The sequence below is a fragment of the Chelmon rostratus genome, chromosome 7 (genome assembly GCF_017976325.1).
Source record: "Chelmon rostratus isolate fCheRos1 chromosome 7, fCheRos1.pri, whole genome shotgun sequence".
NCBI lineage: Eukaryota > Metazoa > Chordata > Actinopteri > Chaetodontiformes > Chaetodontidae > Chelmon > Chelmon rostratus.
This window is the reverse complement of record NC_055664.1, coordinates 22,657,497-22,676,242: the sequence shown is the minus strand read 5'-3', so window position 1 is coordinate 22,676,242 and position 18,746 is coordinate 22,657,497. Positions and strand designations below refer to the sequence as shown.

Genomic DNA, 18,746 nt, shown 5'->3' with positions numbered 1-18,746 from the left:
CAATTCTGGTATTCCACGGTTGGTATAATGCAACTCATGTTCAGGTGTGGCTCACTTGTATTTGAAGTAGCTATCACCTATGTCTTCAGTGTCCAATAATTCCATTCCTATATCAAAATTTTATAGGTCTAAATAACAAAATTATATGTTGTGTAATAGCTGAAATGCATGATTGAAGGCCAAAGGTTCTCCTACCTTCCTGGGCTGAAAATCATACTTCACGCAATGCTGGAAACCCTTTCCTTTAGACTTGAGTGATGTCACGATCAAGCAGTTACCAACAAAATGTGCAGAGTACCCAATTCCCTTGCTGGTACGGAAGCTGTAAACAGAAACATGGATTGTATATAGCACGAGCTGCAAACTTGATCGGGTTAACCTAATGGATTAATCAACAGACATGATATAATAGATTTCTACCCAACTCGGGTGCAAGGTTTCTGACCACAGTCTGCATCTCTTTAATATATTCTTTCGGATATTTCCTCCTTAACAACACTGCATATACTGTACAAACTAATAACTGAAGTGAAATAGTGGCTTCCTTCTGCATAATAAAATTGGGGTCAGCATAATATTTGAATGTCTGGCACAATGCAGACACAAAGCAATTTGCAGAGGTAATTGACAGGTAACTCTTATGAGAATTATGATATTACGGGTAACCAGTTAGAACAGGAAAAAAAAACCTTAAGGGAGACTATAGCTACTGCAAATTTTGCAGACATGGTAATAACTACAAATGTGAAAAAAAACCAAAACCATTCAGTTGATGAGCACACTTCAGTGATGCATCCAGGGTCTCATTTCTCCACTGCAATCTTTTTGTCACCAGATAAAAAACATATAATGCCAGCACTAATGAAAGATAACTATATACAATATGAGCAGACCCTGTACAGCCCTCACCCTGCACACACACACAAACAAACAATAACAGCAATAACACACTAGTTCTCCTTTCTTTCCCTGCTTGAACTGAACATCTTTTTCACTGCTGACATGTACTCACTACATTCCCACAGTCTTAAGGTCTACAGCAATATACCACCCTCAAAGCTCCACACCAACACCACCACCCACCCACTGGGATCATCTAAAACAAACAGACCTCTTTGTCAAGGTAGATAAAGAGAGCCTGGGCTTGTATATTGTGGGGTGCTTGCGGGGACAGAGAGATATTGAGCCCCACACCTAGCTACCACGGAGCCAGCCAAGACACTTCAGTGGACAAACCTGCTTGTGATTGCACATCAGGTGCAAAGCAGCAAGCCTTGGTCCGCTTCTGAAGATACAGCTCTTTTTTGTTGTCTACATGCCCGGCCACTGAGCTACGAGGCCCTCGGAGCAAAGCATAAACAGGATTAGCTTGGCATATCTCAGCCTTTTTGTGACTCTGTCAGTAAGGAATTGCTGCCACATGAATACTAACAACTTAGCGTAGCCAGTATTTCTATTTTTTTTTTCCTTTTTGATGTTACACATCAGAGAAACGCAGAACAAGTCCTTCCAAGGTGAGCAGATTCTTTCATTCGAACTGTATGATCCAGGTAAAGCAATGGCAGCCAGCAGATGACACACTGAACTAACTGTTATCTGTGACCAAATAGTGTGAACCCGTCAGCAAACTCTACCCTTTCATCTCATTTCCTTCCACAACTCTTTTATATGTCCCATTGTGTCCCGTGATTTTCTCCCAAAGCTCCTCTCATAAACAGAAAAAACAGCCGTAGAACATCACGGCACTTTTGGGTTATTGATTTTAGCACTAATTATCCACAAGCCCCTGCAAGAGCTGGTATGTGGGCCTTGTGTGGCAGATATTCAAATCTAAATTAATACCTCCACAGTGCCTCCCACTGCAGCAGTCCACCTCTGTAACAGCCAGTACCAGTCACTGAAGTTCATGCTTCCATGGGTTTTAATCTCACTAATCTTACCTAATTCCCCTCTTACTCCATTATAATTCATGAACACTATCTGGAAAAAATGAGACCCTTTCACAAACCACATTACATAAGTGTTGCAAGTGTGTGAAAAATAGTATCTGTAAAACTAGTTTAACCTTGAAAAACAAGTTGCAGCCATAATCTGCTTAGATGGGAAAATCACTGTAGGTCAGAGTATCAGACAGCATATTGCTTTGTCAATAAAGCTGCTGGTAGCTTTATAGGTATCTGCAGAGAGGGAATGATTCCTCATACAAAGCTAAAGCAATTAGATTGATGAAAAACAGGAAAGTGTTATTTTCATCTCTCCGGTGTCATAATATGGACTTAAAGCACCTGCGAGAGAGAGCTAGGAGCGTACTGAGGACATCGGAAACATGGAACACATATAATTGTTTACTCACCAGTAGAGATATGGTTTGTCCTTGTCAACATTGATGTTATTCAAGGGATCCATTCTGAACCAGGTGTTGAATGTAAACCCATTTTGATAAGGCCACTTGGCAATAGGAGGTAAAGCAATGGCCTTGGACAAAAAACAACAGGCACAAAGATGCAGGATGAGTGACAATTGTTTAGAAAGCTGCTTTACCTCTAGAGTAGTTTAATATAAAATTAAGCTCCACTATGTAGGAACAAACTTGAGTCAGAGCACAAAACTATGATGTTCAAATTATAATTACTGACTAACAGAGCAATTTAAGCGTAATCTGAAACTTCTTCAAGCTTCTTTTTGGCTTAATAGTTATTGCAAATATTCAATGATCTATGAAAGATCTTTGCTTAGGTCAGACCACTGTGTCTGTTCTAATTTATTAATAGTTTTATAAAACTAAATAACACACTGGAAATTGCAAATGTGTGTTGACCTCCACAATGTTAGAGGCCAACTGATCGCATTATAATTTCTGCTCATGCTGAATATTTTACAATGTTCAGCCTCGTTGAAATAAATCGAGCCATGAATTTAAGTCCTATTTGCATTTAGGTTAACGCTCTATTAATATGCAAGATTCTGGAGAGTCATTTAAAACAACCATCGGCGAAAAATTACGTTTTATGAAACTACTGTGACAACTCATTTACTTGCTTTAATCAATAAGCGCTGGCCTGACGCAAATAGATGCAAAAGCGGTGAAGAGTATGCTCTACTCTGTAGCAAGTGTAAAGTCCTGCCACAGGTTTTGCATCTCCCCCTGCCTATGTCATCTACAATGTCCCTGGTTTCTGTCAATATGTCAGCTCCCAAGATAAACTATCAGCAGCTCCCAAATATGCCTATTTAACTTAGTCAAACTATGATGTCAATCTTTCTTGGGTAAGTTACTCACATTTTCTCATCTATAAACCTCTTTAATGCATTTGGAATCGTACTACACTTGCTATGCATGTATATGCAGCATTACTGCAGCTGTTTCCATCCACCTACAAAGACAAGTTCACACCTATGATCATATTTCAGGAAACCTTAAAATGAAGGATTTACAGGGCATGTTGGATCAGAACGGGCTCATGGAAAAGGAAAATTATGCCATGACCTAAAGCAACACGTGGTGCACATATCAGGTTTCATTTTTTTTCATACATAATTTACATGCTTCAAATTTTTATCGTAAACACAACATGTGTTATCTCACAGTATATGTACAGTCAGCTGTTTTACCCTGATCATCTGCAGCTCCATAAAAATGCACGAATGAATGCCATTTTGAAATTGACTGCAGAGTAGTAACGTGAAAACTTACTGCTGCACTGCGGCCGGGAAAGTTGAAGAAGGCATCTGGACCGTTTCTCTGGGGCATCTGATTCAGCACCGACAACATTTTGACCGCATGCTTCGGCTGCACAGGTGATAAAAAAGAGTCATAACAAGACAGCCAAGGTCTTCTCAATGCCTGTTTGCACCGGAGTCAATACATTGTGAGTTACCTCGTCCTGCAGTTAGTCAATTACAAAACAAGCCCCAAACATATCAGTGAAATGGCTCTCTGGAGGCAACTCAAGTGACAGTGTCAAAGCACACACAAAACACGCACTTCTGCCTGCATCTGGTCCCTGCTATCACTTACCCAGAGGCCTCCTTCCCCTCGTAGCATACTGAAAAGCAACTTCAGTTCCTTCACTGTGATGCTGTAGCTGGCCAGCACTCCCAGCATATCCACCAGCAAGTCTTTAATGGCAAGATAGCCCGCATGCACGCACGCACGCACGCACGCACACACACAAAAGGAGAGAGAGGACAATCATGAAATGCAGCTGTATTTTTCTGATATTAGAATTCGTCCACACTGCACAGGAGGTCCTCATGGTGGAAAGTATTCATATGCATCAACTCCTCAGATAATAAAAACAGTTTCGCTTTCGTTCAGCTTCATTCTCACTGAGTTCATTGTCTGTGAAATTCCATTATATCTATCATAGAAACACTTCCACTGCAATTACATGGAACCTGACTTGTAAATCAAAGTGATGTCTAAATTGTTAAACTTAGAGGCACAGTAACACTGAGGGAAAAATGCATTTGAATTTCATCAGCTGAAACATAATTTACAGGTTACACAAGGTATGGATGTAATTTGCACAGTGCAAAATATCAAAGTGACACTGACTTCCATAGACAACCACACAGTGACCTGAATACAGATTTGAGGGACTTATTCCAGCCCTATAAATATCAAAAAAAGACTAAAAGTACAAGCAGTCCCTGCAGACTTCAACGTTCATAACCGCGGTTGTGTAAAGCCACAGTGCTGCCACTTACAACACTTCATGGAAAACCAGATTCATTTCAGATAGCGCATGTTGCTAATGAATAAAGTGTTGGTCAAGGGGAAATTCTAACTTGATGGTGGTGTTAGACATAAGTACAGGCAGCACTACGAGGAAAATTCAATCGTTTTGAAAGTTTGAAGTTTCAAAGGTATATTTCCTTAAATTGTGTAATTTGCACATTTGGAAAAGTTACTGAGACTCACAGAGAAATTCGCAGAAATGCGAAAATTAGCGTTCCCCATTATTATAACTCTAAATGCAGACCTAGCAAAAGATACACACAGATGGTTTTGCTGCCTGACTGAGAAATAAAACCAAAGAGGCACACACAGTACACAGTATTTCTGGATATTAACATGAGCACAAATCAATCTAAAAATGAACATGCACGTACGACAAACTGCGAACGAGCACAAACAGGCCCGCTCTCACCATTATCATACCTGCAATCATGTCATCCACCGAGCTCATTTTGAGCAGCACCTGCTGGATGAGGCCCACCTCGGTGCTTGTTTGCAGGTTTCGAACACTTTTCCGAAGGATGGCGGTAAACATGCTCCAGATCTCAGCCTGGCAGGTGACGTCGCAGTGCTCCAGCAGCTCCACCATGCAGCCGATGCTTTCTGCATCCTGGATAATGAAGTTTGTCTCCAGATCAAACTCACCACCCACCAACTGCAGAATGAGATGGGACACATAGGTAATGTAAGAAACGATTGGATTATTATGCCTTTCACATGCTTTCACAATCCTGTGTTCTGTTGCTGTAATGCTCCAGCATGGAGCGACTAAAATTAAACTAAACTTTCACGATGAGCCTTGCTGTTTGACCCAGCTTTCAACCCTGTTCCTGTTCAGGTTTTTTCTCTGAGGGGAAATTAACCAGGAGCCCCGTTCACATGTTTGTCAGGTCACTACTCTGATGTTAAAGGGCTTGCCAGCAGTGGAAGAAAGCGGAGATATTTTTCCTATCTAAAGGGTTTTGATCAGAATTTAAGCACTCATGAAAATAAAATACGCTAGCATTTAATGAAAAGTGGAGGGGAGGGAGTCTCTATCGCCCTGCTGTTGCTTTTGAGTCACAAATGATAATCACAATTAAGAAAGTAGAAAACAACAATCAATAATGCAGTTCTTCAAGTTCATCAAGCATGAAATTAGCCCTCTAAAGAAGTGTATGGTATATGGAGAGCACTGACAACAACCTGCTGGTGGGCATCAAAGCAAGCAGGTGGAAAATGGGCCGAGATGCCCGCTGCACATTACTGTGATTGACAGGTAATAGCTATGTGAGATAAAAAGCAGCCTAAAGTCGTGGAAAAAGACTGGTCCGTGGAGTTATAAATCGAACCTCACTTCAATCATCATGAGATCTTGGTGCAATTACATTAGAATGATGTGTGTCACTGGCCTGCTTAGACCTGAAGACTGGAGAGACCATCTTTCCTCCACAGAAGCTAGGTGTGTTATTCTTTCTCAGCTACAGCACCCATCACTGTGCATTCAAAATGAGAGAAAACTTTATAGAAATGATGCATGTTAAACTAATTTAAAGAATTAAATCTTGTTAAAAACAGTTGTGCCACATTTAGTCTCTACATTGAACTGAAGTTGAAGGTACTGCAGATCCACTAAGTGACAGACTGAAATCTTAAAAAGATTTGAGCAGCTTATAGAGGCAGTTTATTCTGGAAAAATTAAAAAGCTATTGCCTACATACAACATAAAAACACTAAGCTGAAATTCAGCTTGAACACCAGATGTCTTTATCAATGAGCACAGAGAGCACAGAGGCACTAACAATAACAGGAATTTCACAGCTTGGAAAGTCATGGGGTCGGGGTAATATGCAGTCTGAGTCGGCTCAGTGGCCAAAATGTGCAGACGACTCCTATAAAGCCGAGCAAGCTGTAACACGTCTGTCTTCTAAATATAGTCGCTATGTTAACTGGTGCGGAAAATTAACAAACTGGTGGAAAGCTCGTTATGGGTATGCAGACAATCTTCAATGCCAAACTGCCCGCTCCTCCGACCACAAATGCCACCATGCGTGATCTGCTGCAAAAAGCCAATCCCACACTCCAATCACAATAAAGCAACATTTTGTTGCTTTATCCTTATTCTGGGTGAACCATGCTGTATCCGGTGGCCAAGTCTGATTGGGTCTAATCAGTTTGGTACCAAAACTCCTGTTCCTGCCTAAAAGATGGTCAGTTAAATAAATAGTTACACACATGTATTGTTTGTGTAAACTGACACATTTTGTTGCAACTGCTTAAATGAATGTGGAGTAAAGCATATTTCTAAGTATCAAATAATGTGTGTGGCTGTACCTGAACACACTTATTTAAGTAATAAATTACCAACAAGATTCACATGAAACAATGTAAACTTGGCATTTTACTGATCATTTAAATATGGTCAAGATAATGCCAAGGACAAAAGCCTCCATACAGCACCTGTCAAGCTCCCATCTGCTTTAAGATCGTTTATGAATTCCAGTTAAGACAAAATGTCTCACTATCAATGAGGAATAAGTTCAGCTACCTGAAGTGCAGCACTATGAAGTGCATAGGAGAAAAAGTTATTCACGTTCACTTTAATGTCACGACAAAGACATCTCGATCATGCTGCAGAAGACAGGAAAACTGTGCCGCTTTTATGAATTCTCAGCGAAATTGTACGTGCTTATTTACAGTGTGTTTTCCCACTACTGTTTATAAGGTTCTTACTTTATGGCTTTTTGTGGTATAAAGAATACCAGTATATCAACTGATAATGAAGAAGAGACTTTTTATGGATGTAGGGGCTGTCACAGGTTGCTGTTGTTCAGGTTTACATTGTCAGACAAAAGGCTCTCCTGTTGCAGCCACCATGATGCATATCACCCAATATTGCATGCAAGGAAGGGGGAAAAGGCCACAATGTCTAGACTAAACCTGATCATTCTTCAGTGCTATTAATCACACTATTCACAGGCACACCACAATCCTGAGAAGTGGTGTAATTGCAGATTCAGATCCGCAGAATAATTTTCAACCATTATGTTACAAGAGGTAAATAAAGACATGAAATCACTGATTACACACTCAGCACATGGAGAGTCGAGCTTCTCTGAGCCATACAAAAACTCTTAAATCAGTGCAGCGAATGCCACTTAAGTTCAGTGATGTAAACCCCGTAAACAATGTTAAGAAGTAAATGACCAAAATTTTTATAAACAGGGGCAAACTGCTGTAATATGATGACATGTTACGACAGTAAAAACAATAGTTGCTACATAGTAAAAGAGTGCAAACCTGTAAATTCATCATGCTGCACCAACACATCCTGTAGCCAGTTACATGAATTCTAATAACATGCAGCTGCTTCATTACTTTGGCTGCATTCCAAATATATGTAAAACAATATGTTTTTTAAAATGTTAGGGGGCGTTGTGTGGGGAACGTTGACACATAGTGGGGACCTTTGCTGCATGTCAAGTTTTTCTCTCTCTCATTTCCCATCAGTAATTCCAAAGAATTACCGTTAAAAATGTTTTTAAAATGACATTTTATTGTGAAACTGTGAATCTACACACGTATACAATCAGGGGCTACTTTATTAGGTACTCCTCTATAATCTACTGCAAATCAAAACAACGGACCTGCCACAGCAGATCGCTACAAAGCTCACAATGTTCAGATTTTGGTGACATTAGCACAAATTTGTAAATTCAATGACACATCTAGTATTGAGGTCATAGGTCATGTTGGTTGGGATACATTATAACAGCAGATTGTATGGTAGAATAGCTGCATTTATTGCATTAAACTGTAAAGGTGTCCCCAATAAAGTGGACTGTGCAGTATATTTCAGTCTAATACTATGGCACAAATGTATTTATTTATTTATTTATTTATTTATTTTTTTTTGGGGGGGGGGTCTTGAGATCCAGTTAATTGAATTCGAAACTGTGAAGAGAATTGTGTGGAGGTAAAAATGTGGGAGAAGAGTGCAAAGGAAAAAATGTTTAGACAGGCTAGGACTATTTTTTAGAGCTTCATTAGGGCCAAATGACCACTCACGGTTCCTCTGCAGAGATGGAGAACCTGTTAGAAAGAAAACAATCTCTGTCACACTCCATTAATAAGCCTTGTTGGTAGAATAGCTATATAGATTCCACCTCCATAAATTATATGGCAGCCTGCCTGGAGTTTACTTAATGACAGTAAACTTGACAGCACAAGATGGAAAAAAACAAAAAGGAACATTGGCCTGAATGCCAAGCGGCAAACCAAGCGGTAACAAGCGGCTACGGCTCATCACATAGCCAACACTGTTACAATTCTGTAACCACGAGCGGTTCTATTGGTACCATCCACGACTTTTGACAATGGAAACATGAAAGGAATCATTCTAATGTGTGACGAACTGAACTGAACCGAACCGGTTGCATGATGGAAACACTGCTCGAGTGTGGACTCACCCAGGTATCGGCTGAGGTGTGATGAACCTGTTGGAAAATCTGCTGGGAGACTAGAAAACTGCATTTTCTCTGACTGTGCCCATCCAATCTAACAGGAGCTGAGAGGATCTCCACAACAAAAAAAGGCACGTTAGATAGTAAAAGCATAGAGGACTTGAAGACGGGATTGCTGCAAATGGGGCCTTTAGAAAGTAATAGAGTCTGAATATAAGCTAGATACCTCTCTGTACCACATCAGCTAAATCTGCAACATCTGAAATCATATTTTTACTTCATAACTTGGGTCTATAACACATCTAACGTTGAGAAAGGTGTGTGCCAAAGCCATGTTTTTCAAATTTTCAAACCAATGCTATTAAAATGTGTTACACTTTACACCTTATACTGCTGAGTTCTCAGGTTTAAAGGAAACAAGGGAAGCAACAAGAAGCACAGACATAACAAGTGAGGCACATTTTCACTCCTGTCAAAAACCCACCATCTGAATTACATGTTTAATTTTCTTCCCGACTCCCAATGGCTTTGCAGTACTTATCTAAAATACTATAACAGCAGGAGACACTGACAGTGAAAGAAAGTGACTGTACACTGATGTATTTTGCGTCTATCTCTGACTTCTATTCCTGATGGTTTTCACTGATAGAACACTGCTAGCCTTGGTCTGTTTACCACAGTTAAACCCAACGGCAGCTCAGAGTGCTGGTGAGACTGAGCTGCTCTGCTAAATCCTTTCTGACTGAGACACAGAGATGATAGCACTACCAGTAATCTGCACAGTGAAACTCCTGCTCTGGGAAAGACACACGTGTCATAAATTCTGAGGCAAATGAGTCAGAACAATCAAAGAAACAAAAAATTAAATTAACAATATCACAATATACCACATTTACTGCTGTGCTGCTGTGCTGACTGATACTGTGAACTGTTGTGTATTGTTTAACTATGTGTACTGAAGCCTAAGTGTGTTCCCCGATGGGAATTGAATCTATGATATAGTTGAAGTCCTTTACTATACCAAACTCAATAGGAACAAAACTTTATTAGGCATTTAAAAACATGCAGAGACAACCCACAACTCATGACTGAGAACAAAGCTATACTGATTAAGATAAGACAAAACTAAACTCATCAACATGTCCTTGAACTTTATGGAACCCAAATTACATTAGATGGATCAGTACTTACATGGCAAATGAGGAATTACATTATGCATTCTGTGAGTCATCATCACAGGCTTTATTTTGCCATGTGGTCACCATGTTGCCATGAATCTGCCAGTCAATCTGTGTTGCGCCTCTGCTGTTCAGTCACCATTAGATCCACCGATTTCAAACTTCACGTGATTCATGAGGAAATACTGAAAAACATCTTATATTTAAAACAGACAAAATGATTTTTGTTCTTGCTTCTATGACTTTCATCACATGAGGCAACACAGCCAACAAATCAGCCTTTTTTCTGGATGGGAGAACTGTTAATTGATGTTATGATGATGACATCTTCTGAGTTTTTTCATCCATATGGGAGAGATGACCTAAAGTGAGTATTTTCTAGACCAGGAGCACAGCATATTTGTGAGTATTTGCATAATTGTTCAACATACAGACTGCTCTTTTCTGTCTCTGTGTCTGACTTAAGGGGGAAAACTGAAAAATGACAGGCTCTGACTGAAGTGTTTAGGTGCTACAAGTGTTTGAGGTCTGTGGTACAGTCATATTAAAAGACAGCTTGTCAGTCAGCATGTCAAGTGTCAGCTTAAGCATTTATCTTTGCACGTCCGCCCAGCCAATCTGTATTCACATTTTTTCCACTCACGCACACACGCAAATGGAATTAAACCTTCTGACATTTCTTTGAAAGCATCCTAATTCAACATCAAAGAGGTGCAGGGGTTCTTTACAGCGTGAATGCACTGAATTGAAGAGTTGCACAAACACAGACACACACAGACTTCGAGAAAATCGTAGCCATGTAGAAGCCAAGTGTAATGGAGATAAGCAAATTCAGCAGTCAAGAATCCACATATGATGCAAGTACCCACGTGTTGGTTCAAATCTGGGTTTTGCCGACAGAGGTAAAGCTGACCTATTTCCCTGCTCCCAGGAGAGGGACCCGCAGAAGGAGGAAACCTGCCTCCTGCAGCTATGGCTAATCATATAATTTCAATTAAGAATATCTGCTCCGGATTATTAACATGCTCAGAAGCTCAGTGGAGCTGCGGGTCGATGATTTGCAAACCAGAGGAAGGTTATAGAAACAACACTACAATGTGAGGCAGGAGAATAATACCGCTTTAATTAGGCTCTAACTGGTATCTACACAGCTCAAGCTGGAAGACCTGTCAGGGTGGTTACACAAGAGTAGTGAGTGACAGCCAGCTCCTTTCACTGTAATAGCACAGAGACGTGGAGAGAAGGCCTTACCGTTCATAAACCAGAGGTGCAACTAGATTAGCAATAAAGTCTTTCAGTCACCCTTGTACATTGGCCTGTGGTTCACTGAACTGCTCACAAGCTTATTGTCACTTTCAGCATGCTGACGGGGAAAGAATGAGACCCTGTGATGCTACAGATAATCCAGCAGAGCTTGATGTGTCTGAGGAAATGAAAGAACCTAAGCCGTTACAGTGATTCTTTAATGTGCTGGGAGTAGCATTCCACCAAGCAGGCATTTATTTTACTGTGCAGCAAAACCAAAAATTGTTTATGTGAAAGCAATTAAGGTGTGTGCTTGGTTTAATTTCTCACCCCTGTGGTTCCTCTCTTCTAGCACGATAGAGTTATGAGCCTCAATCAAGCATGTTTTTTTTTTTTTTTTTCCCTTAGAGAGAATTCATTTGTGCGTCACTGGCAGAGAATTAAGAGAGTTACATCTGAGCCCTCAAGAATCCCTCCACTTTCCACTGCTTCTGATTAGGCCAGTGCTGATGGCTCGCTGTCGCCATGGTGACAGGCAGCAAAGATTGGACTTGAGACAGTTTCCAAGGGAAGCCTACAGTGACCACTAAATTGGGTGAAAATAAATAGAACTGATGTCCTATTTACGAAGACTGCTGGTGGAGTGCGAACACTGCAGTGAGGGAATCTCTCAGGGGCAGATGTGAAGAGGAGGGCTGTCCTCAACAATATTTCTCAACGAAAAAAATGAGAAGCGTTACAGGTTCAAATACATATTCATCTAGTCTGCAAAATGTGAACAGAAGCAGATGTTGTCTAACCTTATTTTTTGAATGAATCCCATTCCCCCATTTTCAAAATAGCCTTTTCACCCCTAAAAATCACACTAAACTGGGTGCTCTATTGCTCAGCCCCAATCATTATCATCAGAGACTGCACTGGCTTGATAAAGCCCAGATACACTCGTCTAACGTTTGCCTATTAGGATTGTTATGCAACCAAAAGGCTAGAGTGCGTCTCTGTGTGGTGCATCTGCGTGCTAGCATGAAGCTCCAACATACAGCATTCAGTGTTGCTAACTAACAGCACTGCAATCACAACCCAGAAAACAAACAACAAACAAACATAGATGTCAGAAAAATGACAATTTAACTGGTGGCTTACTCCAATAAGTACTCCTCTCCTCGTAAACTTGAGCGAAAGCACAATAACAAAGTTCAGCTTCAGAATCAGAATAGCCTGCAGCTGACTTTCAAAACCAAACGCAGTCAAAGGGATAAAGTATGATGCAAAAATTTGGTATGCAGAAGTAGAGGAGGAAACAATGAAATGGCCATTTTGCAGCCAAGTGCTTAGCAGCACCAGAGGGAGTTAGACACAAAACACAATATCCATATAGAATACTCGGATTTTCCATCAACCCCTCTCACTTCACAGGCACTCCAAAAAAAAAATTGTTTTCAGCAACAACGAGGCAAAGGCATACAGATGTGTCTGAACTATTCAAAGGTAAAAGACATAAAAGAGAGGTTATGTAAAGATTATACAATTTATGCACAAAAGCACTGGCATAAATAACTTTTCAATATTTTATAAATCAATGCATACATAATATTTTCATTAAACTCACGATCTTTCTGGAGTATCTAATTTAAATGAAAATATTTTAAATGCCTGTATTTTGAAGTATAGGTGAAATAGTGTATTCTGAAATAATCCCACAAAAGACAAGAAAATTTAACAGAAAGGCAAAATGGTAGGACAATAGAAGCATTTCAGTGATGCTTTAACCCTGTGACCCCTACTATTACAGATGGAGAGCATTGTTTATGACTGAAGTGGAAAATAATACTCTTATAGTAGCAGCCGTAGTCCTATAGCAATGAAACTGGAGGTTAGATCATTAATAGTACATAGAGTAAAGGAACACATCATTACATTACGTTGTCAATATAATATTTTTTTTGTTCCAGTAATGAGTTGAGCTGCAGCGTGCAGACGGTTGAGGAAACCTTGGCTGATACCTGAGTAAAGTGCATTGTATCAATCAAGCAAAGAATATACGTAAGCATGAACAACTTTCTGAAATCTTGAGCTGGAAGAAACACGACTGAGCAACACTTTCGACTCGATCGTCAAAACAGAGGTAAGACTCAAATCTCACACCCCAAGATTCCAACCACCAAGACTAGCACCAAAAGCGCAGAGGGACTTTAGGGGGCCAAACACAATGCCCTCCAGGACATCCAGGATTTGATATCAGAGAGGCAGGTTGTGAGATTAGCTAGGCTTCTATAGGATCTGTGGGTTTTATGTATACATGAAACTCATGTAGTACATCATGATTTTGAACTTAGCCAAGAGGCAGCATGCATATAGAAAACAGAAGGGGGGCTGAAACTGAGCCTTGAGGGACACCACAATTCAACTGATTTGTCTAGGAAGAAGAGCAAGCCAGAGTGATAGAAAAGGTTCTGTTGTGGAGGTTTGTGTGTAATAAGCTAATAGCTAATAAACTGAGCTAAGCCCTTGATGCCTAACCAAGTGTCCAAATGATGGAAGAGACAGAGAGAACAATGAAGGGTCCTAAAACCAGACTGAAAACTGTCAAAAATACTACTAATTATTCATAAGATATCAGCTGGGATGAAATTACTTTCCCCAGGACCTTAAGATAAAAAAAAGAGAGTTTTGAGATTACTTGAAGACAGGGGGTCCAAGTTAGGTTATTATCAGTGAATGAACAATGGCACACTTAACACTGTCTGGAAAAGAACCACAAATCAGAGAGTTGATAAAAGTCCACAAAATAACAGGGGTAACAGCGGGGAATGCTTGCTTGAGCAGCTTAGTACGGATATATCTAAGATGCCCTAAGACGAGTTCATATGGGAGACTGTACTCTTGAACACTGACGGATTGAAACTGGGCAAAAAAGTGGTAGAATTGACATGAGGATTAAGAAGAGAATGCAAGGGTCATGCTTAATTTGGAATCTGACATCCTCCACCTTGTTTTTTACAAAATGAGTGAGAAATTTTTTGGAAAGCTCAACGTCAGGGCCAGGAGAAAAAGTGAAGGGACCACTAACAACAGAATCAATTACCTTAAAGAGAACTTTAGGATTGAGGTTCTTTCTGGACATCAGTTCAGAAAAGTGATCAAATCTCACGTCCTTACCTGCTTTCTGATAAGTTAACATTTGACTCTTAAGGGAGATATGTGCCATTTCAGACATTTTGACCTTCCATTGTCGTTAAGCCTTTTTGTCTCAGAGATCAACAACTAACATCTCATCCCCTTGTTCTGGAACTGTTTAAAAACATGTGCATACATGTAATAAAAGCAAAAAGAATTTTCTCAATTGCCAGAAGTACACAAAGAGAATTAACATGTATCCAAATTGTTGTATTGCACCCCTGGGATGCAAAATGATGAAAAGAAATACAACTATTTAACTAATTTAGCAAGTACAAAAAAAAAAAAAAACATGGACGTGAAAACCCCATGCAAATAAATCCGTTTATGCAAAAGAGTTTGCTTAGACTTGGTGAGAAGAAAAAAGTACATAAATTGGCAAACTGCACTTACTGTCTGGGCATATGTAGTTATCTCAGATCAGAGTGCTGACTTGAGTGCCAGTTGTTCAGACAACCAGACAAACATTAACATTTAGTTCCAGTTTTTCAATCTGTGACTGCTAAAATGAATGAGTTGAAAAGAAAGATGTCTAAATAGATATTACGCAAACAATAGACTGCACTGAGACAAAATGGCACTGGCACTCCAGGGAACTATTCTAAAGAGTTGAGCTGCACGACTACCCAGGGCCATTCTTTCTTTACTTTAAAAATGTCACCAAACTAAAGGTCAAGCCATTTAAGGGACAGGGGTGTGGAACGTTTGAGGGAGGGGGGGTGTTGAGTATGTATGAGAGGAGTGCTTAGTGCTTATGTGGTTCCATTTAGTTTGATGAATGGACTTCACATCAATGCTGAACCATGCAATCTTGTTTATCTGTCTCCTCATTTAGTCCTTAATGCATGAATTTTAGACTTGCAGACTTTTGAGTTTTAGAAATGACAGGACACCTCCCGTCTCCTCCATCTCATCTCGACATGTTTGAAAACAGCTGCAGTGTGAGGGACAACTCGCATGACCGGGATGCCCCTGTGAATTAAAGTATTGTAGAAATGATCATACCATTGAGGAGAGAGGAAGAGAGATTGTATATACACTGTAGCTCGCATGCATCTATTACGTATTTCATTTAAGTAGAAAAAAAGATGAGAGAGAGACAGAGAGCGACAGAGAGAGAGAGCAGGACTTACAATAGATACGGCAGTCAATGCAGGACCATATCTTGTTCCTGACATGCTTGAGAGAGTGGAACACTTCCTCATTTACTACTGAATCTGGATTCGTATTTGCATTGCCAACATCACGAAACCATGTGAAAACTGCATCTATTTCAGGCCAAATTTTTTTTTACTGGCCTGCTCTGCTTACTGAATGACTTCAATACAGGGATTTTGCACACATACTCGTGTCTGATTTCATGCTGCAACTGTACAAAACATATCCAGAATGTGTTGCAAATCAACCAGTCACCCGAACACATAAAGTAGCATCAGCCAAGAGTTGGAAACAAATGCTTCTCATCCTGCTGCAGACTGTAATACAGATGTGCACGTCATAATTGGAGGAATAACACATAATTGAGTTGCTCTACTCAGACAGGTGAGAGGATGCAACAACACAATGTCCACTGCGTGCTGCGTGACACCTGGAGACTCTCCTCTCCTTCACTAAAAATTAGTCTCAGTGTAACAGCTACCAGACAGCAGCCACCTGGTATGTCTGAGTGAGTGCATCCTCTGCCATGTACAGTCAGAGTGTGGCTCCATGGTCAGTCTACATTCGACATCCATATGTCTGACAGTGGTCGAGCAGCGTAACAAATTTGCTAACACTTGTTTCCGCACAGCTCAGCTACTGTATTCATTATTTCAGTGATTAAATGTAAAAGTGCTAGAAACCCAAAACGAATTGATTAAAAAAACATGGAAAGCAAATATGAAACTACAGATACACAAGGAACCATAAAAACAACAACAACCAGCAATATGTAGGACCATAAGTAGTAGTTTGATCCCACCACCCCTTGAGTACAGCCACTGTGCCTACATTATGAGGTGAGAATAACAGTAGCATTTATTTACAGAACCTAAACAGGAGTGCTGACTGTTCGACTGCATTTAAATAGAGATTAGCGTAAACCTACCAGTAAGCACTGGCAGGCCAGGAGAGAATGTGACCTGAATTAACAACTAACTCCATGCATGTGACCAGAGTGTGATTGAGACTTCAGGAGGGTTGGTGTGTTGTTTGTCGAAACACTGCTCAAGATTTAAAGATTACAGTGTTCATGCTTCATTGAACTGGACGCCTGCGGCATACAGATGTGGCTAACAAGCCCCCAGGAAACTGAAGATGAAAGGTGGTTCATAATGATTCAGTCTAGCGGGGAGTCCATCACTGAAGATTTTGGAAATTTTTCATGGATAATGGAGCCAGGCTGTGTTTTTTTGCTTCTCTGAATTTCATTAGGAACAGCACTAATTTATCATCTATCTGTGAACATCTGTCTGTCAGTTTAGTGACAGCGTTGTCTTCCCACCTTCTGATTATCAGCTGGGCTTAGCGTAGCCATATCCTTAAACTGAAAGTTGACACACTAAGGATTTAATTCATTGCTTTGATTTATGGCTACCTGCAAAGAGTAAAAGAATCTAAGCTAAAAGGAACAATTTCAGACAGAGTTTTTTTGTTTAAACTTGTGCACAACATGTGTTTTGGAATATGCAATTATACATTATTGTCTGATTTTACTGCACTGTGTAGCCCATCCAATTCAAATCACCAATAAATTAGCCCTGGCAGTTCATTTAACCTAATGTAAACTATATTTCACGGTGGTGATTGCTGGTAAATAACTTTTTATGTCTCAACCTTATTTCATAGTCCTGACACAAATTAAAATCTGCAGCAATTTCAGTGTTTTTCTTAATTACCATAATACTTGTTTCTCAATAAGGAGGATAAAACAAATCTTGGTCATTTGAACAATAAATTAAGCTGGCTGATCATCATAAGTAGCCATAACAGCAGTCTGCATAAAAAAAATTTGGGGGAAACTGTGTGGGAAACAGACACATCAATGGTTATGTTAATGAAAAAAGTCAACATTGTACATTCAAAGTCAGAGGAGCATCAGGGTGATGCTGTAGTTTTGGATTTGAGTAAATAACAAATTAAATGTTCAAATGCTGAGCTTAAGCTCTGTCAGCAGTCTCATTAGCACTTGGCTGTACAACCGTTAAGCAGAAAGTCAAGGTTGGAGTAGACAAGTTTTTCACTGGTTGTATTTCATTCCAAACAACAAGGACAATCTGGGTTAACTTCTGCACGATAGGTGCACTTGAAGACAGCAGCTGGTGCAGATTCCCTTATGTTTTGAATCTCTACAGTCAAATTACATTTTTTCTGTTGTCATTAGGCACAGGCTAGGTGGGTCTGATGACTCTGCTGAGATCCAGGAGCCCCAGTACTGGAATCTGAGTGCTACTCTGATTAGCGCTAATGGGAGCTTAGCTCAAGGAGGAAGGAAATGAGAAAAAAGCAAAAGAGAAGTCACAGGTGATAACAATGAAAAGGATTTGTAAAAATTGCCTAGGAAAGAGTTTTTTGCTGAACATGCTCTTACACAAGCAACAGTTTTAATCAGTCTCTGGCAGCCACCTTTGCAAATGACCCTGGCAGCCTGTCGACGTAACAGGAGGTATTTTGGAAAAATGTACCAATTCTAAAAGAAGACACAAAGTCAATCACTCCTTTTCTTGAAGTGACATCCAATCGTTGCTCCATCAGTTGGTGAGTACAACTACTGATATCCGACAAGGGGATTTCATGAAGACCATCCTTTATGTCTAAATTGTTCAGAGGTCTGACCTAATATTAAAAGGCTACAGGAAGGCAACTACATAGTGTGTCTGAAGTGGAACTAAGAGTAACATGAGCCAATATGTTCCCTGAGTGGGTTGAGGATATCGTTAAAAGTGCCGTTGAGAGCAGACAAGGCAGATGAACAGCAGTCATATG

The 18,746-nt window shown here is 40.1% G+C and overlaps 1 protein-coding gene across 4 annotated transcripts in view; it reads right to left on the bottom strand.

Moving 5' to 3' along the window:
* nbeab (neurobeachin b) overlaps positions 1–18,746 on the bottom strand; it is a 183,761-nt gene that overhangs the window by 132,410 nt on the left and 32,605 nt on the right. For all 4 annotated transcript variants that reach the window (XM_041941458.1, XM_041941455.1, XM_041941459.1 and 1 more), the window contains exons 2-6: positions 5,165–5,396; positions 4,019–4,119; positions 3,695–3,790; positions 2,354–2,475; positions 196–322 (exon numbers count right to left, since the gene is read on the bottom strand). In XM_041941458.1, coding sequence (XP_041797392.1) covers positions 196–322; positions 2,354–2,475; positions 3,695–3,790; positions 4,019–4,119; positions 5,165–5,396 — 678 coding nt within the window. The remainder of the gene's footprint in view (positions 1–195; positions 323–2,353; positions 2,476–3,694; positions 3,791–4,018; positions 4,120–5,164; positions 5,397–18,746) is intronic.